The 16,078-nt window shown below is 40.9% G+C and overlaps 2 protein-coding genes across 15 annotated transcripts in view; one reads left to right on the top strand and one right to left on the bottom strand.

Moving 5' to 3' along the window:
• The window catches only part of ITGB3BP (integrin subunit beta 3 binding protein), a 55,841-nt gene extending 53,681 nt beyond the window's left edge, over positions 1–2,160 (bottom strand). For all 12 annotated transcript variants that reach the window (XM_065673158.1, XM_065673165.1, XM_065673156.1 and 9 more), the window contains exon 1: positions 2,080–2,160. In XM_065673158.1, the coding sequence (XP_065529230.1) occupies positions 2,080–2,084 (5 nt within the window). In that variant the 5' untranslated portion in view covers positions 2,085–2,160. The remainder of the gene's footprint in view (positions 1–2,079) is intronic.
• The window catches only part of EFCAB7 (EF-hand calcium binding domain 7), a 32,064-nt gene continuing 17,821 nt past the window's right edge, over positions 1,836–16,078 (top strand). Inside the window, exons 1-7 of one of the 3 annotated variants that reach the window (XM_065673146.1) lie at positions 1,836–2,273; positions 2,494–2,595; positions 4,714–4,901; positions 9,238–9,449; positions 12,186–12,272; positions 13,056–13,251; positions 14,336–14,460. In XM_065673146.1, the coding sequence (XP_065529218.1) occupies positions 4,715–4,901; positions 9,238–9,449; positions 12,186–12,272; positions 13,056–13,251; positions 14,336–14,460 (807 nt within the window). In that variant the 5' untranslated portion in view covers positions 1,836–2,273; positions 2,494–2,595; position 4,714. The remainder of the gene's footprint in view (positions 2,274–2,493; positions 2,596–4,713; positions 4,902–9,237; positions 9,450–12,185; positions 12,273–13,055; positions 13,252–14,335; positions 14,461–16,078) is intronic. The other 2 variants (XM_065673145.1, XM_065673144.1) reach the window with 2 other exon arrangements.

Raw genomic sequence — 16,078 nt, 5'->3', positions numbered from 1 at the left:
GGACAACTGAAACAAAATTCATCCGGACATCTAACACAATGACCCAGCTGGCCAAAGTGTCTTCTTTCAGATTGCTCCAAAGATGAATATGGAGAAAACCCCATACGTGCATACAGGTGCAAACAAAATCCTGAAGTATTTTAGGAAGCACTATGGAGAAAGAGCACCAACTTTGGTTTGGTTTATCTTTTTTATACAGCTGGAAAAGGTCCCTTCCAAACCAAACTACTCTGTAACTCTGTAAAAGCCTTCCTTTGGCTATGGTGTAGAATCAAATGTCGGAGTGCGAACAAGAAAAGGAGACAGAAAAATGAGGCACATGTAATCACAGTACACTTATTTACCTGAGTTTTAATTCTAACTTTGAAATGTTGGCCTGACAACTTAACTATGCAGAGCATGATGGCACATGTTTATGGCTAATGTCCATCCTGCAATGATTATTTTGTCCTTAGGACTTACCAGCTTAAAGAACTACATATTACTTCTATAGCATATTGTTCATCCATCATTTCAGGTCATATTGTCAGTTTCCTGCTAATACCTTCACTCATTTGAAGAATGCTTTGATGAAACCACACAGATGAGGACCTGTTTAACAGTGAGAGTCTCAGGTATACAATTTAACTTTCTATAAAGAGATGAATTATTTATATTGTTTTTAATTCCACATACACTTAACGTTCTCTCCACAATTCATTTATTAATAAATGCAATGGCAACAGCCACGTACAGACTGAATGCACAAAAAAAGAACATAGAGAATCAAAGACCTGATCATATTATTTCATTAAAAATACCCTAGGGAGTACTGTAGTGCATTTTGAGGCCATTTCAGTTAGTTTCCACTTAATGTTCTGCTTTTACTGGGGAAAAAAGAAAGTATCTCTAAGCTATTTCCATATTCATGATATTTGCTTCATCTTCAACACCTGCCAGCAAAAATGTCTTATTAATAGGAAAAGAAGAAGAAATCACCTTGAATAATTTTCTATGCTCTGTTTAAATGGTAGTTAAACTCAGTGTGCAATCAGGGACTTAAACACCAAAACAGTATCAAAGTTTGTGTATTGGTGTTTTCTTGGTATTACTACTGTCTGGCATGATTACTTCAAGTGGTCAAGAATGGCAGATGTTGGAACCTATGTTAGCTCTAATGTAAGTTATCTTTGAAGTTGTGTAAGGAGCTGTAAACTGGGATAATATCCCAAGCCTGTATATAGGCAACATGAGCCTCATGGCCTCACCTTAACTGCTGTTGAAGCTAACAACATCCTACACATTATTGTTCTTCAGAAGCTCACGATTAGCAAAGATACACAAGAACAGCACCAGACTTTGAATCATGGCATCCCAGACTGGTTTGGGTTGAAGGGACCTTAAAGCTCATCCAACCCCTGCCACGGGCAGGGACCCCTTCCACTGGAGCAGCTTGCTCCAAGCCCCTGTGTCCAACCTGGCCTTGAGCACTGCCAGGGATGGGGCAGCCACAGCTTCTCTGGGCACCCTGTGCCAGCGCCTCAGCACCCTCACAGGGAAGAGCTTCTCCTTATACCCAACCTAAACTTCCCCTGTTTAAGTTTTAAGCTATTAGCCCTTGTCCTGTTGCTACAATCCCTGAAGAAGGGACATGTTTATCCGTGCGGAGCACAAAGATAAACCACCCCCCTCCCTCGGCCGGGGAAGCCGGGCACGGACATGTAACTTAAATTCCCCCACACCAGCAGGCATCATCCCCGGGACTCCGCCCGGATAAGGGCTCTGCCCCAAGGAGCCACCATCTTAGATGTTCCCCGGTCAAATCCAACGCCCGGGAGACGGGGTTGGGAACAAAACCTGCCCTTGCCAGGCAGCGGAGCGCTCCTCCCCTCCCGGACAGCCCGAGGAGCGCGCTTCTCCTCAGGGAGCGAGCTCGCTGCCGGACCAGGAGCCCGCGACCCGCCGAGGAGGAGCGCTCCGCCTCAGCGTCCCCCACGGGCCCCGGCTCCACCGCCCGCCCAGCACCACTCCAAAGGCTCCTGCTGCTGAGGGGGGAAAGTGGCTCCAGAGCCGCGCTCCGCCGCCCGCCCCGGTACCTACGACATCGCTCCGGCCGCCTTTGCGGATCTCCCGCCGCTGCCGCCGTGCACCGGGGAAAGGCCTCCGGCTGGAAACGGCGCTGAGGGGCGGGGCGGGAGCCGATCAGGCCCGAGGGGGGGCTCCTCGGGCCCCGGCGCCCCGGTGCTGTGCAGCGGTAGGAGCCAGGCCGGGGGTGGCTTCCTCCCATCGGGAAGGTTGGTGCGAGGCTCAGCGTGGGCGGGAGGTGAGGGGCGGCCAAGGCGTCCCCTCAGGGCAGGATGGAGGGGGACCGGCGGGCGGGACGGTTCCCATGTGAGGGGTTGGGGGAAAGGGGTTGTAATGACTTCTGTGCCTTTTGGGTGGCCAGTGTAACCCAGGAGAACCCCTGGAGAAGGAGATAACGAGATTTGTGTGGTAAAAGTTTCCGTGTTTCAGGTGAGGCCTCGGTGCTTGGGCTCGGAAGGTTGGAAGCAGCAGTGGGAAGCTCGCAGCTGGTGTGTTTGCTGTGGATGGAGGTCTGGGGCCGTGGTGGGAAAGGTCAGTGTGGCAGAGATGGGTATGGCTTAATTCGTAGCTAGAACATCGTTTTTATTAGAATCATGGCAGCTAAAACTGAATGTAATAGGTAGTGTTGTCTTCCCACTTCAGGCCAAGGCTGGATCGTTCCCCTCCATCTATTTTGTCTGAAGTGTCGTTTGCGCAGTACAAACATACCATGGGGCTGCTGGCAGAGCTGTCACGAAGCTATTGCTCGCTGGATTTCTGAGCAATGCGTTGGCAGCACTTCTGGTCAGAACTGTGGCCCACGGAAGAAATATCTTGGTAATGGGAAGTCTGAGGAGTATAAACGAGAGTTCACATTTTATAAACCAGTTGCTGGAAAATTAACATTTATTCTTCTTTTCCTCCTCGGCTTTAACCCACTTCCATTTTGTGTGTGTAACGCTGGTGCTTAATTATAGTGACACCCGTCTGCAGTAACCAGACTGTATCACAGTGTCCCTATGGGGTCCTTCTAATGCCAGTGTAATATTAAAGTGTCAGGCAGGCGGTCTGTGTATTATAAATAGGGTACTTCATCCATGATAAGCAATTATTATCTTTCTTTCCCAAGTGTAAAAGACCTATATAACTCAACAAGGTGCAAGTGATTTAGGCCTTCTGAGTAAAAATCCAATGAGTCCTGAAGGGGACCCTACGATGTCGTTGTCTTGTTGCTGAACTTGAGATATTTAATTTATTATACTGGAATATATTTTCTGAAGTCAACATTAGGTAAAATAATAGGAGAGGCTGTTAGACCAACAGGATTTAGTGGCCCTCTGTGATGGCCTTCTAAAAACCTTAATCACCCTTGGTAAAAGCAGAGAGCTGCTGTTAGAGTTTACTAGCCATTGGTGAGCAAACAGTATTAGTTACTGTTTTGAGTGGCTGTAATATTGTAGAAAAAACACATTTTATACTTTTTACCATATATTTACAATTATGTGGGTAGTGTTCTTGTACTTTAAAGGCCTGAGTGGCACAGTTTTATGCACATTATATTCAGATAACTATTGAAAGTAGAATAGTGCGCTTTACTTCACATACTTGAAGGATTAAGGGTTATAATTTTGACCAATTTTACTATTAGCTATATGTTTTATTGTGTTACAACTAAAATCAGAAAACAAAAGCCCAGTCTAGTGTGGGTTGGCACCATAAAAAGCCATGTAATCAATTTAATAACTGTATCACTTCTTTAACACTGGATCTTCTATGGTGTTTATGACACCATATGCTGAAGCTGTGTAAAGCTACCCGGTTTTCCAGCTGTATCAGTCTTGGAAATACGAAAGTCAGCTTTTGAGTGAGGGTGAAAATCCTGACAAATACACAGTTCAACATAAACATGCTCACGTGTAGTTTCCACTGGAGGACAAAGGAGCTGTTAACACCAAGAAATATAACAGAGAATCCAACATGTGTCAGTCGCACTCATGCAGCCGCAGAGCTGTCTCCAAAGAGATAAGCACTGCATCCATTCTTGGTAGTATTTACTGTTGTTGCTGTTTGGTGAAAAAGTCTTTTAGATAATTCTGTGCCTCTCACACCTGTGGCCATGTTTAAATTGACTTTTTTTCCCTAAAAACACTCCAACCTTTCTGCTGCTGGTGAGCTCTAACAACAGTGAGAGTGGCACTGAGAGCAAAACAGTGGTAGGTATGGTATATTCATTTATTAATATGAACATACCGTAATAGTATTGTGTCATTAATAATGTCAGCATTGTGACAGATAATGCAAAGTATAGCCAGTGGTAGTAAAGTCCTCGGAGCCAACAAATGTGCTTCTGTACAAATTATCCCATTCTTTCCACCATTATGAGAATTTAGCTAATATGGCAAGAATAGAAATTCTGGTGCAAGTGTGAAGTAAGGACAAGTCCTAGTGCTTCATTCCTAAACATGGACAGCAACGATTTCTATCACAGATAACTTGAAAGCTAGTTTTTATAACATGACTATATAATTATTGTGATATCAAATGAGAATTAAAAACATGACCTCGATGTTAGGATACTTTTTCCTAGTCTGTGTTTCAGAGGACAAAGCAGATGTTTTATTAAACAGGCAAGGCAGTAACAAATTCTAACTGTAATTGTATCCTTCACAGAATGGCCAGCAGTCCTGAGGATGACACTTCTCTCTCCAGTGAGAAAGTCGTGCACCCAGAAAGTTCGCAAGCAAAGAAGTCTCAGCATGCAGAAGAAGCCGCCTTTTACATGAACTGCCGAGCAGCTTATCTAGCTGTTTTAAAAAGCAGTTTAGAAAATATTAAGTCAAAGGAACAACTCAGATTAGGTAATGAATAGATTATTTCTTTTCCCTATAACTACTGTGTGTGATGATTACAGCAGGTAGTTTACAAGCAGCGGTCAGCAATTCAGTAGTGTGTAACCCAATGCATAAACTCAGTAACTGTTTCAAGGAATTTACAATAGTTTTAGATAGAGTTCAGATTTCAAGTGTTGGTAGGTGCATCTTTGAAGACATTTTCATCCTTAATCTTTGCTGCTAAGTGTTGGAAGGCTCATGGAAGTGGGAATAGTAGACAGAGCTTTTCATCTGTAAATCACCAGCAGGATTGGGCAAAAGTCCATGCTAGCTGTCAGCTTACAGAGGACCTAAGTGAGTTGTTTTAAAGCACCTAATTTGATGATAGTGTTGTTGCTTACCTGAGGTGGACCTGTGTAGTGCTTTGTGATTGTGACGCTTCTACAATAAGTTTTTCCCTCTCCCTGTCAAATGGTTAAGAGAGTTGGTCTCAGTTCAGTTAATAATTGTGGGCAATTGCGCTGGCCCAGAAAATCACCATGGACTGGCATGAACTGGTGCAGAGATTTGCAGACTCAGAGAAGAGGCTGGTACTGAAGGTGCAGATACAGGAATTTACCCTCAGAGCAGTTCTGAGTAAGTGAACATATTGCCTTTCCTCTCCCAATTTATGTGACCAAATGGATTGTTTCAGACGCTGATGTTTCATAAAAAAATCTTACTCTTATTTAACCTCCTACTGAATCACAGTGTTCCCATAGACTAAAATCAAAAGTTTTGTTTTTTCATCCCTCTAGTATTTGTGGATAAGTATTATTGCTGTCAGCAGTGCAACAGGAAAAAATACCTGCTTCAGCTGTGCTGGATAAAGGTGTTAGTAGATCCTGTTTGTTTTGAAAACCTATGGACTTTCAAAGTTCTTTTCATGGAGTTACAGAAGTTTACTCCAAAAATGGTAGTTAGGGCTTTGTGTTAGTAATTGGTTTCTTTATAACATATTTTAGTGACTGAGTAAGCTAAGGAGTAAGATAAGACTGAGCGAAAACCTGTTTGAATTTTGAAATAGGTTTTACTCTCCCAGATGAAACTTTTCAAACAAATATAATCCAACTTTGCTACCTCTTGGAGTTGTAGGATTGTGTCTGGGGTCTTTTGTTGTTTTTTTGTTTTTTTTTGTTTTGTTTTCTTTCTTTCTTAGAGCATTTTTTGTCTTTTCATGAAGAAATTTATTCATGGCTGTATATAACAGCATGGGATTGTGCTGGGAAACTCATGAAAGTGTCTTTCTGTCCTGTTTTTTACCTGGAGTTCTGTTATGTGAAAATCTTGTTTTACTTTATTGGAAGCATGTTTCCAGCTCATGTGGTTGACAAGAAATCATGAGAACATAAATCTTCAGTTAGATAAAGAGAACTGAAATGTGTCATAAAAAAAAAATGATTTTTATTTTGTGGGTTTTGGGGTGCAGCTCAGAATGCATTTGGGATTGTGGTTTCTCAAGTCTTCCTCAGGACAGGAAAAAGGTATGTGTGTGTATTATGGCATTTCAGTTGTTTCTAATAAAACCCCCAAGCAACAGCTAAAGGCAAAACCATGCTGAGCTGTCAAATAACTTAGTTGTATTGTAATTCTAATGACCAGGTTTTATTTGCATATGTGAGGAAATATTTCTCACAAATGGCTGCATTGTCCATGTCTAAAATATGTGAGGCCTCCATGTGGAGACTCCACTTTAAAAGCTGAGCATAGCTTCTTCCCTATACCAGTACATGAAGTTCTACCTGTTAAAAAGCACATTCTTTCCCTATGTGACTTAGTGTTATCCAAGCTTTCTCAGCTGTAATAAAAGTGCCTGTATTGCATCCTAATGATAGTCCTGGATAATCTGGATTTTAAGATAGGAGTGGTGTGAACAAATGTCATCTCTTATACATGCTTTGGCTTTCATCTCTATCCATATGCCACTTTGCCATGTAGCATGTGTTTGGGCATTTTGGTTTCAAGGTCAACTCAGAACAGGCAGTTAATTGCTCAGGCTCCCAGTCTCTGTAGAGATATTTAAGAACTTTAGAATATGAAAGCATTCAGAGTTATTATAGACTTCTATTGCATCTTAAGTAAATTCTGGCATTTATCAAATAGCTGGTGCCAGTGTTTAAGCATCTCTTGCTACATGATGTTTGTCTAAATTCTAAACTAAAATATTACCTAGATACTGGCCCTGCAAAATGTTATTTGTAGGAGTTTGACTTATTCATGGAATGTAACTTCATTTCCTGTGTTGTAATATTACTGAAGGTATTTAGCAGGATCAGTCTGTAAAGAAGTTTAGCAGGATCAGTCTGTAAAGAAGTATACATAAAAGGTGCAGTCTATTTGAACTTCCAGATATACAAACTTTGGAGGCAAGTGCTGATATCCCTGGATATATAAAAATACAGAATTATCATATATTTGAAGGATACTCTGTTAAAGTAAGTGAATACTGAGCTATATTGACATTCGAAGGAGCTCAGCTATCCACGTACACAAACACACGTAGAAACTGCCCTTCCTTGGCTGACCTTGACATTGAAATCCTTAAACAATTGCTGCGTGCCCAGGCGTTGCATGGATAAAGACATGAGCTTTGCTGTATTCTCCTGACTCTGTTTGTAGAGGTGACAGGGCAGAAATCTTTATTTAGTCCTTGGCATTCAATCAGAGATTAACAACAAAGGTGGCTGGTTGTGTTTGTTCTTGATGGTGACACAGTTGCCTACAGAGAATTGTAACGATGCCACCACCTCATTTCACAGATGCTACTGATCTGCTCTCAGCCTATATAGACTTGGTCGTTGGTCAGCTGGTTGAAAATCCAACTGCCAGTGTAGGAGGAGATGAAGGATCATTTGTATTTCCCTACAAACTTGATTATACAGGAAGATACAAAAACATCCCTCCAGTTCCAGATAGACTGTGCATTTGGATTTAATTTCAATTTAGCATAATACCTTCTTCACACTGGCAGCTGATGAAAGGATGCTTTCAGTAAAGATTTTAAGAGGCTAACTAGATCCAGCAAATGGATTTTGAAGAATGCCAGGTCTGGTTGCATACTGCATACTGATTGCATACACAGTATTGGCTTTGGTATCATTTTTCTTTTACGTTTGAAATACATATTGTGTAATTTGAATTGATGAGTTCAGATGTATAGATTTGACATAAAATATTGTTGAAGATAAATTCTATGCTCCATCTCATTTCTTGGAAAAATAAGGGTGAAAGGCTTATGTGGATCTCAGTAGAAACAGTATCTAATAATCTTGCTGCACCTCTCCTATGAAGACAGGCTGAGACAGTTGGGCTGTTTCAGCTTGGAGAAGAGAAGGCTCCTTAAGAGGAGGCCTTAGAACAGCTCCTAGTGCCTAAAGGGGCTACAAGAAAACTGGAGAAGGGCTTTGGACAAGGGCCTGTAGGGACAAGACAAGGTGGGCCTGAGAGAGGGGAGATTGAGCTGAGCTCTTAGGCCGAAGTTCTTCACTGTGAGGGTGCTGAGGCGTTGGCACAGGGTGCCCGGAGAAGCTGTGTCTGCCCCATCCCTCGCAGTGTTCAAGACCAGGCTAGACAGGGCTTGGGGCAATCTGCTTAAGCACAAGGTGTCCCTGCCTGTGGCAGGGGCTTGGAGCTGGGTGAGCTTTAAGGTCCCTTCCAACCCAAATCATTCTAGGATTCTGTAATGTAGTAGCTTACAAATAATGGGTTCTTGATATTAAGGCAGGGGAAATATAGATACTAGGCCGAATTTTACACTTGTCACTTAAGGAGACTGTCTTTGAATTCATGGATATTTTGCTTAATTAAGGGTTTAAACCCATTAACTTTCTTTAAGGAAGACATCCCACTGAGTTTAGTACAACAGTGCACATGAGTAAGTGGAAGCTGCAGCTCAGAGCCTGAGCAAAACAATTCCTGTGATGTCATTGTGTTATAGCAAGTCACAAACTGCTCTCTAGTTTCTTCCTTTTTCTGTAGAAGAAAGTGTGATTCTCAGCAGTACTACCTCTGTGCTGGATCAGAGTTTACAAGGGATGGTGTGGGGTGCCAGGCACTGCCTGTTTGTCTCCTTTCAAAAGAAGATGTAAGTGAGCTCCTTTGCTCCTCAGGCTGCTTGAGCCTCTCTAGTGCAAACCACAGACTTCAAGGCCAGGGAAGGTCAGACTGTATCAGCAGAGGATTGAGTCCTTCCTCCTCACTTTCCCCTTAGATTGATGGGGCTTAAATAGAAAGTCTGAACATGGAAAGTGATTAAAAGATGTTTTGAACAAACTCCTTTACTGACAGCTGGATTGTATAGTTAAAATTGTGTTCTGTTGTTCAGTGCTTCAACAGGCTGGAAGAAATCCATCTCAGAAGACAGTTAATAAATACTGGACTTCACAAACAACTACGCTGAATTTTGATGATTTTTGTACTATTTTAAAAGAAGAAAAACCAGCTACAAAAACTGAGCTGCTGGAAGCATTTGGAAAAATAGACAAAGATAAGACTGGATATATTTTACATGATGAACTTTATAGAATTCTCACAACGGTAAGTATCAGTGGAAACTTAATTGTCCGTCTTTAACTATTAGTACTGTGACCGGTAGGTCAAAGGAGGTGATTGTGCTCCTCTGCTTTGTTCTCTTGAGACCCCAGTTGGAGCACTGTGTGCAGTTCTGGTGTCCTCAACATAAGAAGGACGTGGAGCTGTTGGAGCAATACCAGAGGAGGCCACAAAGATGATCAGGGGCTGGAGCACCTCCTGTAAAAAGACAGGCTGAGAAAGTTGGGGCTGTTCAGCCTGGAGAAGAGAAGCTGCGTGGAGACCTCAGAGCAGCTCCAGTGCCTAAAGGAGGCCTACAAGGATGCTGGAGAGGGACTCTTCATCAGGGACTGTAGGGATAGGATGAGGGGTAACAGGTTCAAACTGAAACAGGGGAAGTTCAGGTTAGATACAAGAAAGAAGTTCTTTACTGTGAGGGTGCTGAGGCGCTGGCACAGGGTGCCCAGTGAAGCTGTGGCTGCCGCATCCCTGGCAGTGCTCAAGGCGAGGTTGGACACAGGGGCTTGGAGCAAGCTGCTCTAGTGGAAGGTGTCCCGGTCCATGGCAGGGGGTTGGAACTGGATGATCTTAAGGTCCTTTCCAACCCAACCCAATCTATGATTTTGGAAATGAGGTGGTAAAACTGTTCTGCATGTGTAAACACATCTTCCTGATCAGAAGAATCAAAAGATCAAAACATGATCTTTGGGTTTGGGTTTGTTTTCTCCCAAACTTTATGTCTAATTTTGTATGGTTAGCTGATCTTTCTTCCACTTTTTCCCTTTACAGCCTTGCAGTTGATAACCTGTCTGTGCCTTGAAGGTAGAAGCTGCCAGAAAAACTGTTTTGCATAGTTTGAGAGAATGCTTTGTTGAAACCCTGTTTATAATGGAGTGTAGCAGTTAGTGCAAACCCTCTGTTATCCCTTTGGGGTTTACAAGCTTTTACCATGAGAATTAATGACATACTTTTGCTATTCTCCCCTCACAAACTGTATCTATGCATGTTCAGATACAAAGTTTAATAATATTTTTATGTTATACATAAAATACTAAGGTCAGTGCTTTCATTTTATTTGATGTTCTGTCATGCCAGTGACTTCACTGGATCTTATAGATAGTTCATCAGGCTCTTAAAGTAAACTGTACTGGGGTAAGTTAATACTTTGGTTGGAGTTTATACATTATCAACCTAAAGGATGCAAATGTCATAAGGCTTACCTGTACATGTCATTAATGTGGCTTAAAATAATGACATTAAAAAATACCTGAAACTTCTCATTTAGCTGCTGAGCTGCCACCATAGTTTTAGGCTTCATTGCATAATCTAAAAGGATACCAGGTCCTCTGAGATTCTGCAAAGCAAGCAAACAATCCCTGATACAGAAGTCTTCTAAGCTGCTGTAGAGCTGATGCTCTGCCTTTAAACTAGACAGACATACATCACAGATGATGAAACCCACCTCCTTCATTGTAAAAGCAGGCCACCTTGCACAGCACAAACACTAAGAAGCAGTAACAATTTAAAACTAGTAGTAGAGTTTTAGTGGAGTGCTCAAAAGTGAGAACAAAACAATTTTAAGGAAATGCAGAGAGCAAACTGGGACAGAAGGAGCTAACAGTTCACATACTGTATTTGTTGTGCTTGACCCCATAAAACAGAATTACTTGTTTACTTCAAACATTGGGGCAGAACCTTCAATCCTCATTCTGCATGAACCAAAAGATATAGTTGCAATGGTAAGGAAATACTCTTTATATAATGAAGGGTAGAAGTACAGATGCTGAGTGCTACTGTAGTTACGCCATGAAGAGCTATAAACTCTATATTGTCAGACAACATCAGGATATTGCTTTATATAGACCTAGACAGAGTGAGGGATTTTTACTTGCAGTAGCAACTGGTGCTGCTCAAATAGGGGAGGATCAGGGTTTGATTTGCTGCAATCCACTCTGGCTCTGGTACAGTATGTCCACATCGTGTGTTCACCAACAATGAAGTTGGCATTAGTTTTCAGTCCCAAATTTATACTGTGGATCTATAGCTGAAACATGATGTAATGTAGATTTCTGTAGAGCAAACATATATTGCCTTGCCATTGCTAACAGCCCTATGGATCTGTGTAGACAACATTGCTGGAGGACCTTGTGGAAGACATGCTTTCTTCCTGAGAGGTGTATTGTGTATCCACATTGCAGGTTGGGCACTTGAGATGGTGCAGCTTCAGACTTGGTTCCTAAAGCAGAGAAACTGCTTTGCCTTCACACTAATTATTCCAAGCAGAGATAGGCGCAAGGCAAGCTCATGCCTGGAGTAACCCTTCTAGTGAACTGAGTTGCAGATGTAGCCTGGTATAATAGGATAGCTCAAGTAAGTAAGTGAAACCATTGTCAAGTTAGCTCTTGGTTGTTAGCATGCTATAATGTAAGTAAGAATGAGAGCTGGGATTCCCCAGTTGTGGAAGATTTTCTGAGATTGATGTATCATCTGTGGTAGGTTTCCAGAAGACACAGAACTGCATAAACTGATGCAATGCGTCTGTTGAGAATTGTAGGGACAATAATTTTTTACGCTGTCTACCTCTATTTTGATGATTCACATTAAAGTGCATTTAGATCTTTTGCAAGATAAGATTCCCTAAAAAGATATTGAAAGAATCTTTGTGGTTTCATTAAATGTCTTCTGTAGATGAACACCAGTCTTGATTAGGAACCCAGCCTGAGGTGGTGTTTTTCATTGCAGAGAGGTGAAAAAATGACTGAGGATGAAGTGAATGCCATTACTGAACAAGCTGATTTTAACTGTGGTGGCAAACTTGACTACAACAAGGTATGGCAAACAGTGATATTTGTTCTTGTTTTATTGGCTTGATGTTACTGACAGTATTAGCATTATCAAACACAATACATACCACCTCCATCTGTTGATTACCTTGGCCTAGGCCACCCCAGCTGCCTACATACTGGAACACAGGCTGTTGTATAGTTCTGTTTCACTCACTTTATCTGGCTGCTATCCTTGAAAAAGTCACTTGCTGCAAGTGAGCTTAATGTATTAAGCAAAGCCTAATAACCAGCGTGAAGCCTAACAGCCTGTGTGAAGTCAAGAGTTAAAGGAATGGTAAAGATGACGACTGACAGCAAACTTAACTGACCAGTAAGAGTTGATACGTTTGTGGCATTTCGTAAGTTCTTATGTGGGGCACATAAGGTACATGTTGAACATCTCATTTTCAAGATGCAGCATCTCACTGGGTTTTTTTTCTGACATAACTGCTAAATGATTAAGTTTTGAACTGAATAAACAGTCCACAGTGATTTGTACATAAATGTAGTTTCATAGGAGAAAAACAACCCCCTATTAAGGATCTTAAGAATCTATAAAGAAATATAAATCATCTCTTGTGTTGAAAGTTGCACTAGATTTCTAGTCAGGATTTGGACTTCCTTGTTGAATTATGGCTCTATTTTTCTGTGTCACTTGATTGGAGTGAAATGAGTATTGTGCTGTAAGAAAAAAAGCATTGCATCTATTGACCTGTGCTTTCCTTACATTTTAATCCTTAAAGAGAAAGAATGTTTCACTTACCAGATAATTTTTCTTTATCCAAAGTTTTGTGATTTATACATGACAACCAGGGAGCAGTGCTGCAAGACTGCACGAGAGAGACTGGAGCTTGATGGTCGATTGAAGCAGCAGCAGTTTGGAAATCAAACTGAACCTTCCTCCGAAGAGATCACACTGCCCGTGTCAAAACCATCGCCAAGAGTCTTGAGGAAAACTGATCACAAGCTGTCAACTACAAAAGGTATTTGTATTTCATGTTGGGAGTTGTGTTTCTGTTGGAGATCATGCTCTGGGTCAGTGAAGGTTTGGGTATTTATTTAATGTTCTCAGATTAGTGAGGGTGTTCTTGACTAATGTTCATTTCTCTGTGGCAATCACGTAAATGTCTCGGTAGAGTATCTGACCTCCATGTTCACGTGGACTGGCTACCTTGATGTTCTCAAGCTCTTGAATTGTAAAGGGTGAATTTTGTGACTCTCATATGACACAGTCCAGAGGGAAGAGAGAAAATGAATGCTCAGATGTTGTAATACAGGCAGGTTATTTATTTCTTTCTCAGGTCAGAGATGAAACCTTAAACATTTATCAATGAGCAGTCTGTTTGTTTCAATTATTGAGGCCCCTTTTCAAGCACAATCAATATGAGTTTAATGTTCTTCCTGAAGTTACAAAGATATCTAAAACCTTTCCGAACTGGAAAAAGACCACAGGCTAACAGACTGCAAAGGCACCATGTGTCAAATATTGCATGTAGTGTGTGCCATTTAAGTTGCTTCAATTCTAGGCAATACTGAAGAGGTGTAAAAATGACAGAACAGTGATGAAGACTGAGTTTATGTGGTTAGATCAACAACTGTACTAGTAGAGTTGCCCCAAAATAAGGAGCCAGAAAGTAAATCCTTGGAAGTAATTGCATTGGGCAGCTCTGTGTAAATGGTGCACTATCTGGCAGGGAAACTTCATTGTCCTGAAAAGAAATAATTTGAAATTAGAAGCAGGTAAAATCTATCCACTTAGGAGAGGTTTGCATTAATTCCGAGGTAAATAGAATCATGTGGTAACAATGTCTCATCCTTCAGGCAAATTTGGTTGCAATGTTTTGCCATTTGTATTCCCATTCACCTGGGATGTACGTTCAGAGAAGTAAAGATGTTTGACTAATGAATTGTTAATTGTTATATACATATAAGGGAAGTCAGCTTCTCTGATTTAATTTCTTGTCATCCAGTTTTTCTCTGTGTGCCTATAAATGTAAGGCTTTATGTTAAACAGCACTAGAAGTGGGATGAAGTAATGTAATTGTAACCAAATACCTATGTTTACAGGTGATAGCAGAACTCCTTCAAGACCGTCATCAGCTCAAAGTTGCAAAGCATCTGTCTCTACCACTATCAGCATGGCTGCCAGGAGCAACAGAAACACAAAGCTAATTGAGCCAGACACCATGAAGGTATCATGTCAGCCAGTCCTATTGGAATTATGCTGTTTTCCTGTAGGCACATATCTTATTGCATTTTAAATAAGAAACCATTTTTCTCCAATTTTTAGCTTATGTTTTAGTAATAGTTTGTCAAGGGCAGCTATAAACTACTGAGCAGTTTCCTGATCCATGTTGTTATCAACATTTTTATATATTGTTGGTTTTCCTGACACTTAGTTATTGACAATAATTTTTCAGGTGTGAAGGTTTAATGGAACAAAGTGTGTGTTTTATAAATGAAACCACTGTTGGGTAAAACATTTAATGACTTTTTGAGAAATTTGAAAGTTAATAATTGATTAGGTTGGTGAGAACTTTAAATGCTTAAATAGCCTGAAAGATTGTGTATCATAAACCTTTAGATGAAAGGTAATTGGAAATAAATAACAGCTGAGAGCATATTCAGTTTGTTGGGCATTACTTTGTAAATATATGCTGTAGCCTGAAAATATTGATTTTTAGTTAGACTAATATGCTCTATCAGGATTTTCTTTTAAATAAATCACTCATTCAATATAAATCCCTGTGGGAGAAAGACAACAAAGTCACTTTGCTAAGTCAATATTTGTAGAGTGTTAATATTGATCTCTTTCCTTTGTTTTCCCTTTCTTGACTGAACCTTTACTAGTTTTCTTTCACCAGAATATAATAGCTGTAAAAATATAAAACATTAACTGGAAACTGCTAGGGTACATTAAAAATGTGCACCTTGAGACTCCTGTATAAAGGGGGAAAAATGGTTATGACCACATAGTATAACTGCTGCTAGAAGACTGAACTGATTGTTCTCATGAGTTACATTTTGTTTCAAATAACAACTCTGTATTTGTTATTGAACTCCGAAGTCCTTTATATCTTCCACGCTGCTATACGGTGACATTTGCTCTATATTAAAATTTCAAACCAGAATCTCAAAGGAATTCTTTGCAGTCTGTTTAGGTATCTGGACCTCCATGCAATTTAACCTGCAATTTCACCTTGTTCAAACATGATATGTAGTATATAAAACCATCGCACACTTCCCCAATATTGGATTCCTCTTTCTTTGTACAAGCTAGTAAAACCTGACTGAAAAAAAGCAGCTGCACATATTGATTATTGTTAATTAGCATCATACAAACCTGAAATCAATCAATAAACAGGAAAATATGTAAGTAGAACTAGTAATGTTTTAAATCCTAACTATTAAGGCCACAATGCAAATTCACAATGTCAAAATCAATGAATAAGTACAGTGATTCATTTGTGCTGTGGATCAGAATGTGACACCCCAAAGTTCTTCTTATTTATCTTATATTCAGAAATACTTACCTTTTCTTTTTCTGCAGTTTACCTATCTTTTTGGGACAGTGACAAAATATTGCCATTGTGAAGTTGGACCATTGCCAGCTTAGATTTCATAGAATCCTGGAATGGTTTGTGTTGGAAGGGACATTAAAGCTCATCCGGTTCCAACCCTTGCCATAACCAGGGACACCTTCCACTAGAGCAGCTTGCTCCAAGCCCTGTTCAACCTGGCCTTGAATACTGCCAGGGATGGGGCAGCCACGGCTTCTCTGGGCACCCTGTGCCAGTGCCTCAGCACCCT

This window comes from Lathamus discolor, chromosome 3 (genome assembly GCF_037157495.1).
Source record: "Lathamus discolor isolate bLatDis1 chromosome 3, bLatDis1.hap1, whole genome shotgun sequence".
Classification (NCBI taxonomy): domain Eukaryota; kingdom Metazoa; phylum Chordata; class Aves; order Psittaciformes; family Psittacidae; genus Lathamus; species Lathamus discolor.
The sequence above is the reverse complement of the archived record's forward strand: the minus strand, read 5'-3'. Positions and strand labels throughout refer to the sequence as shown.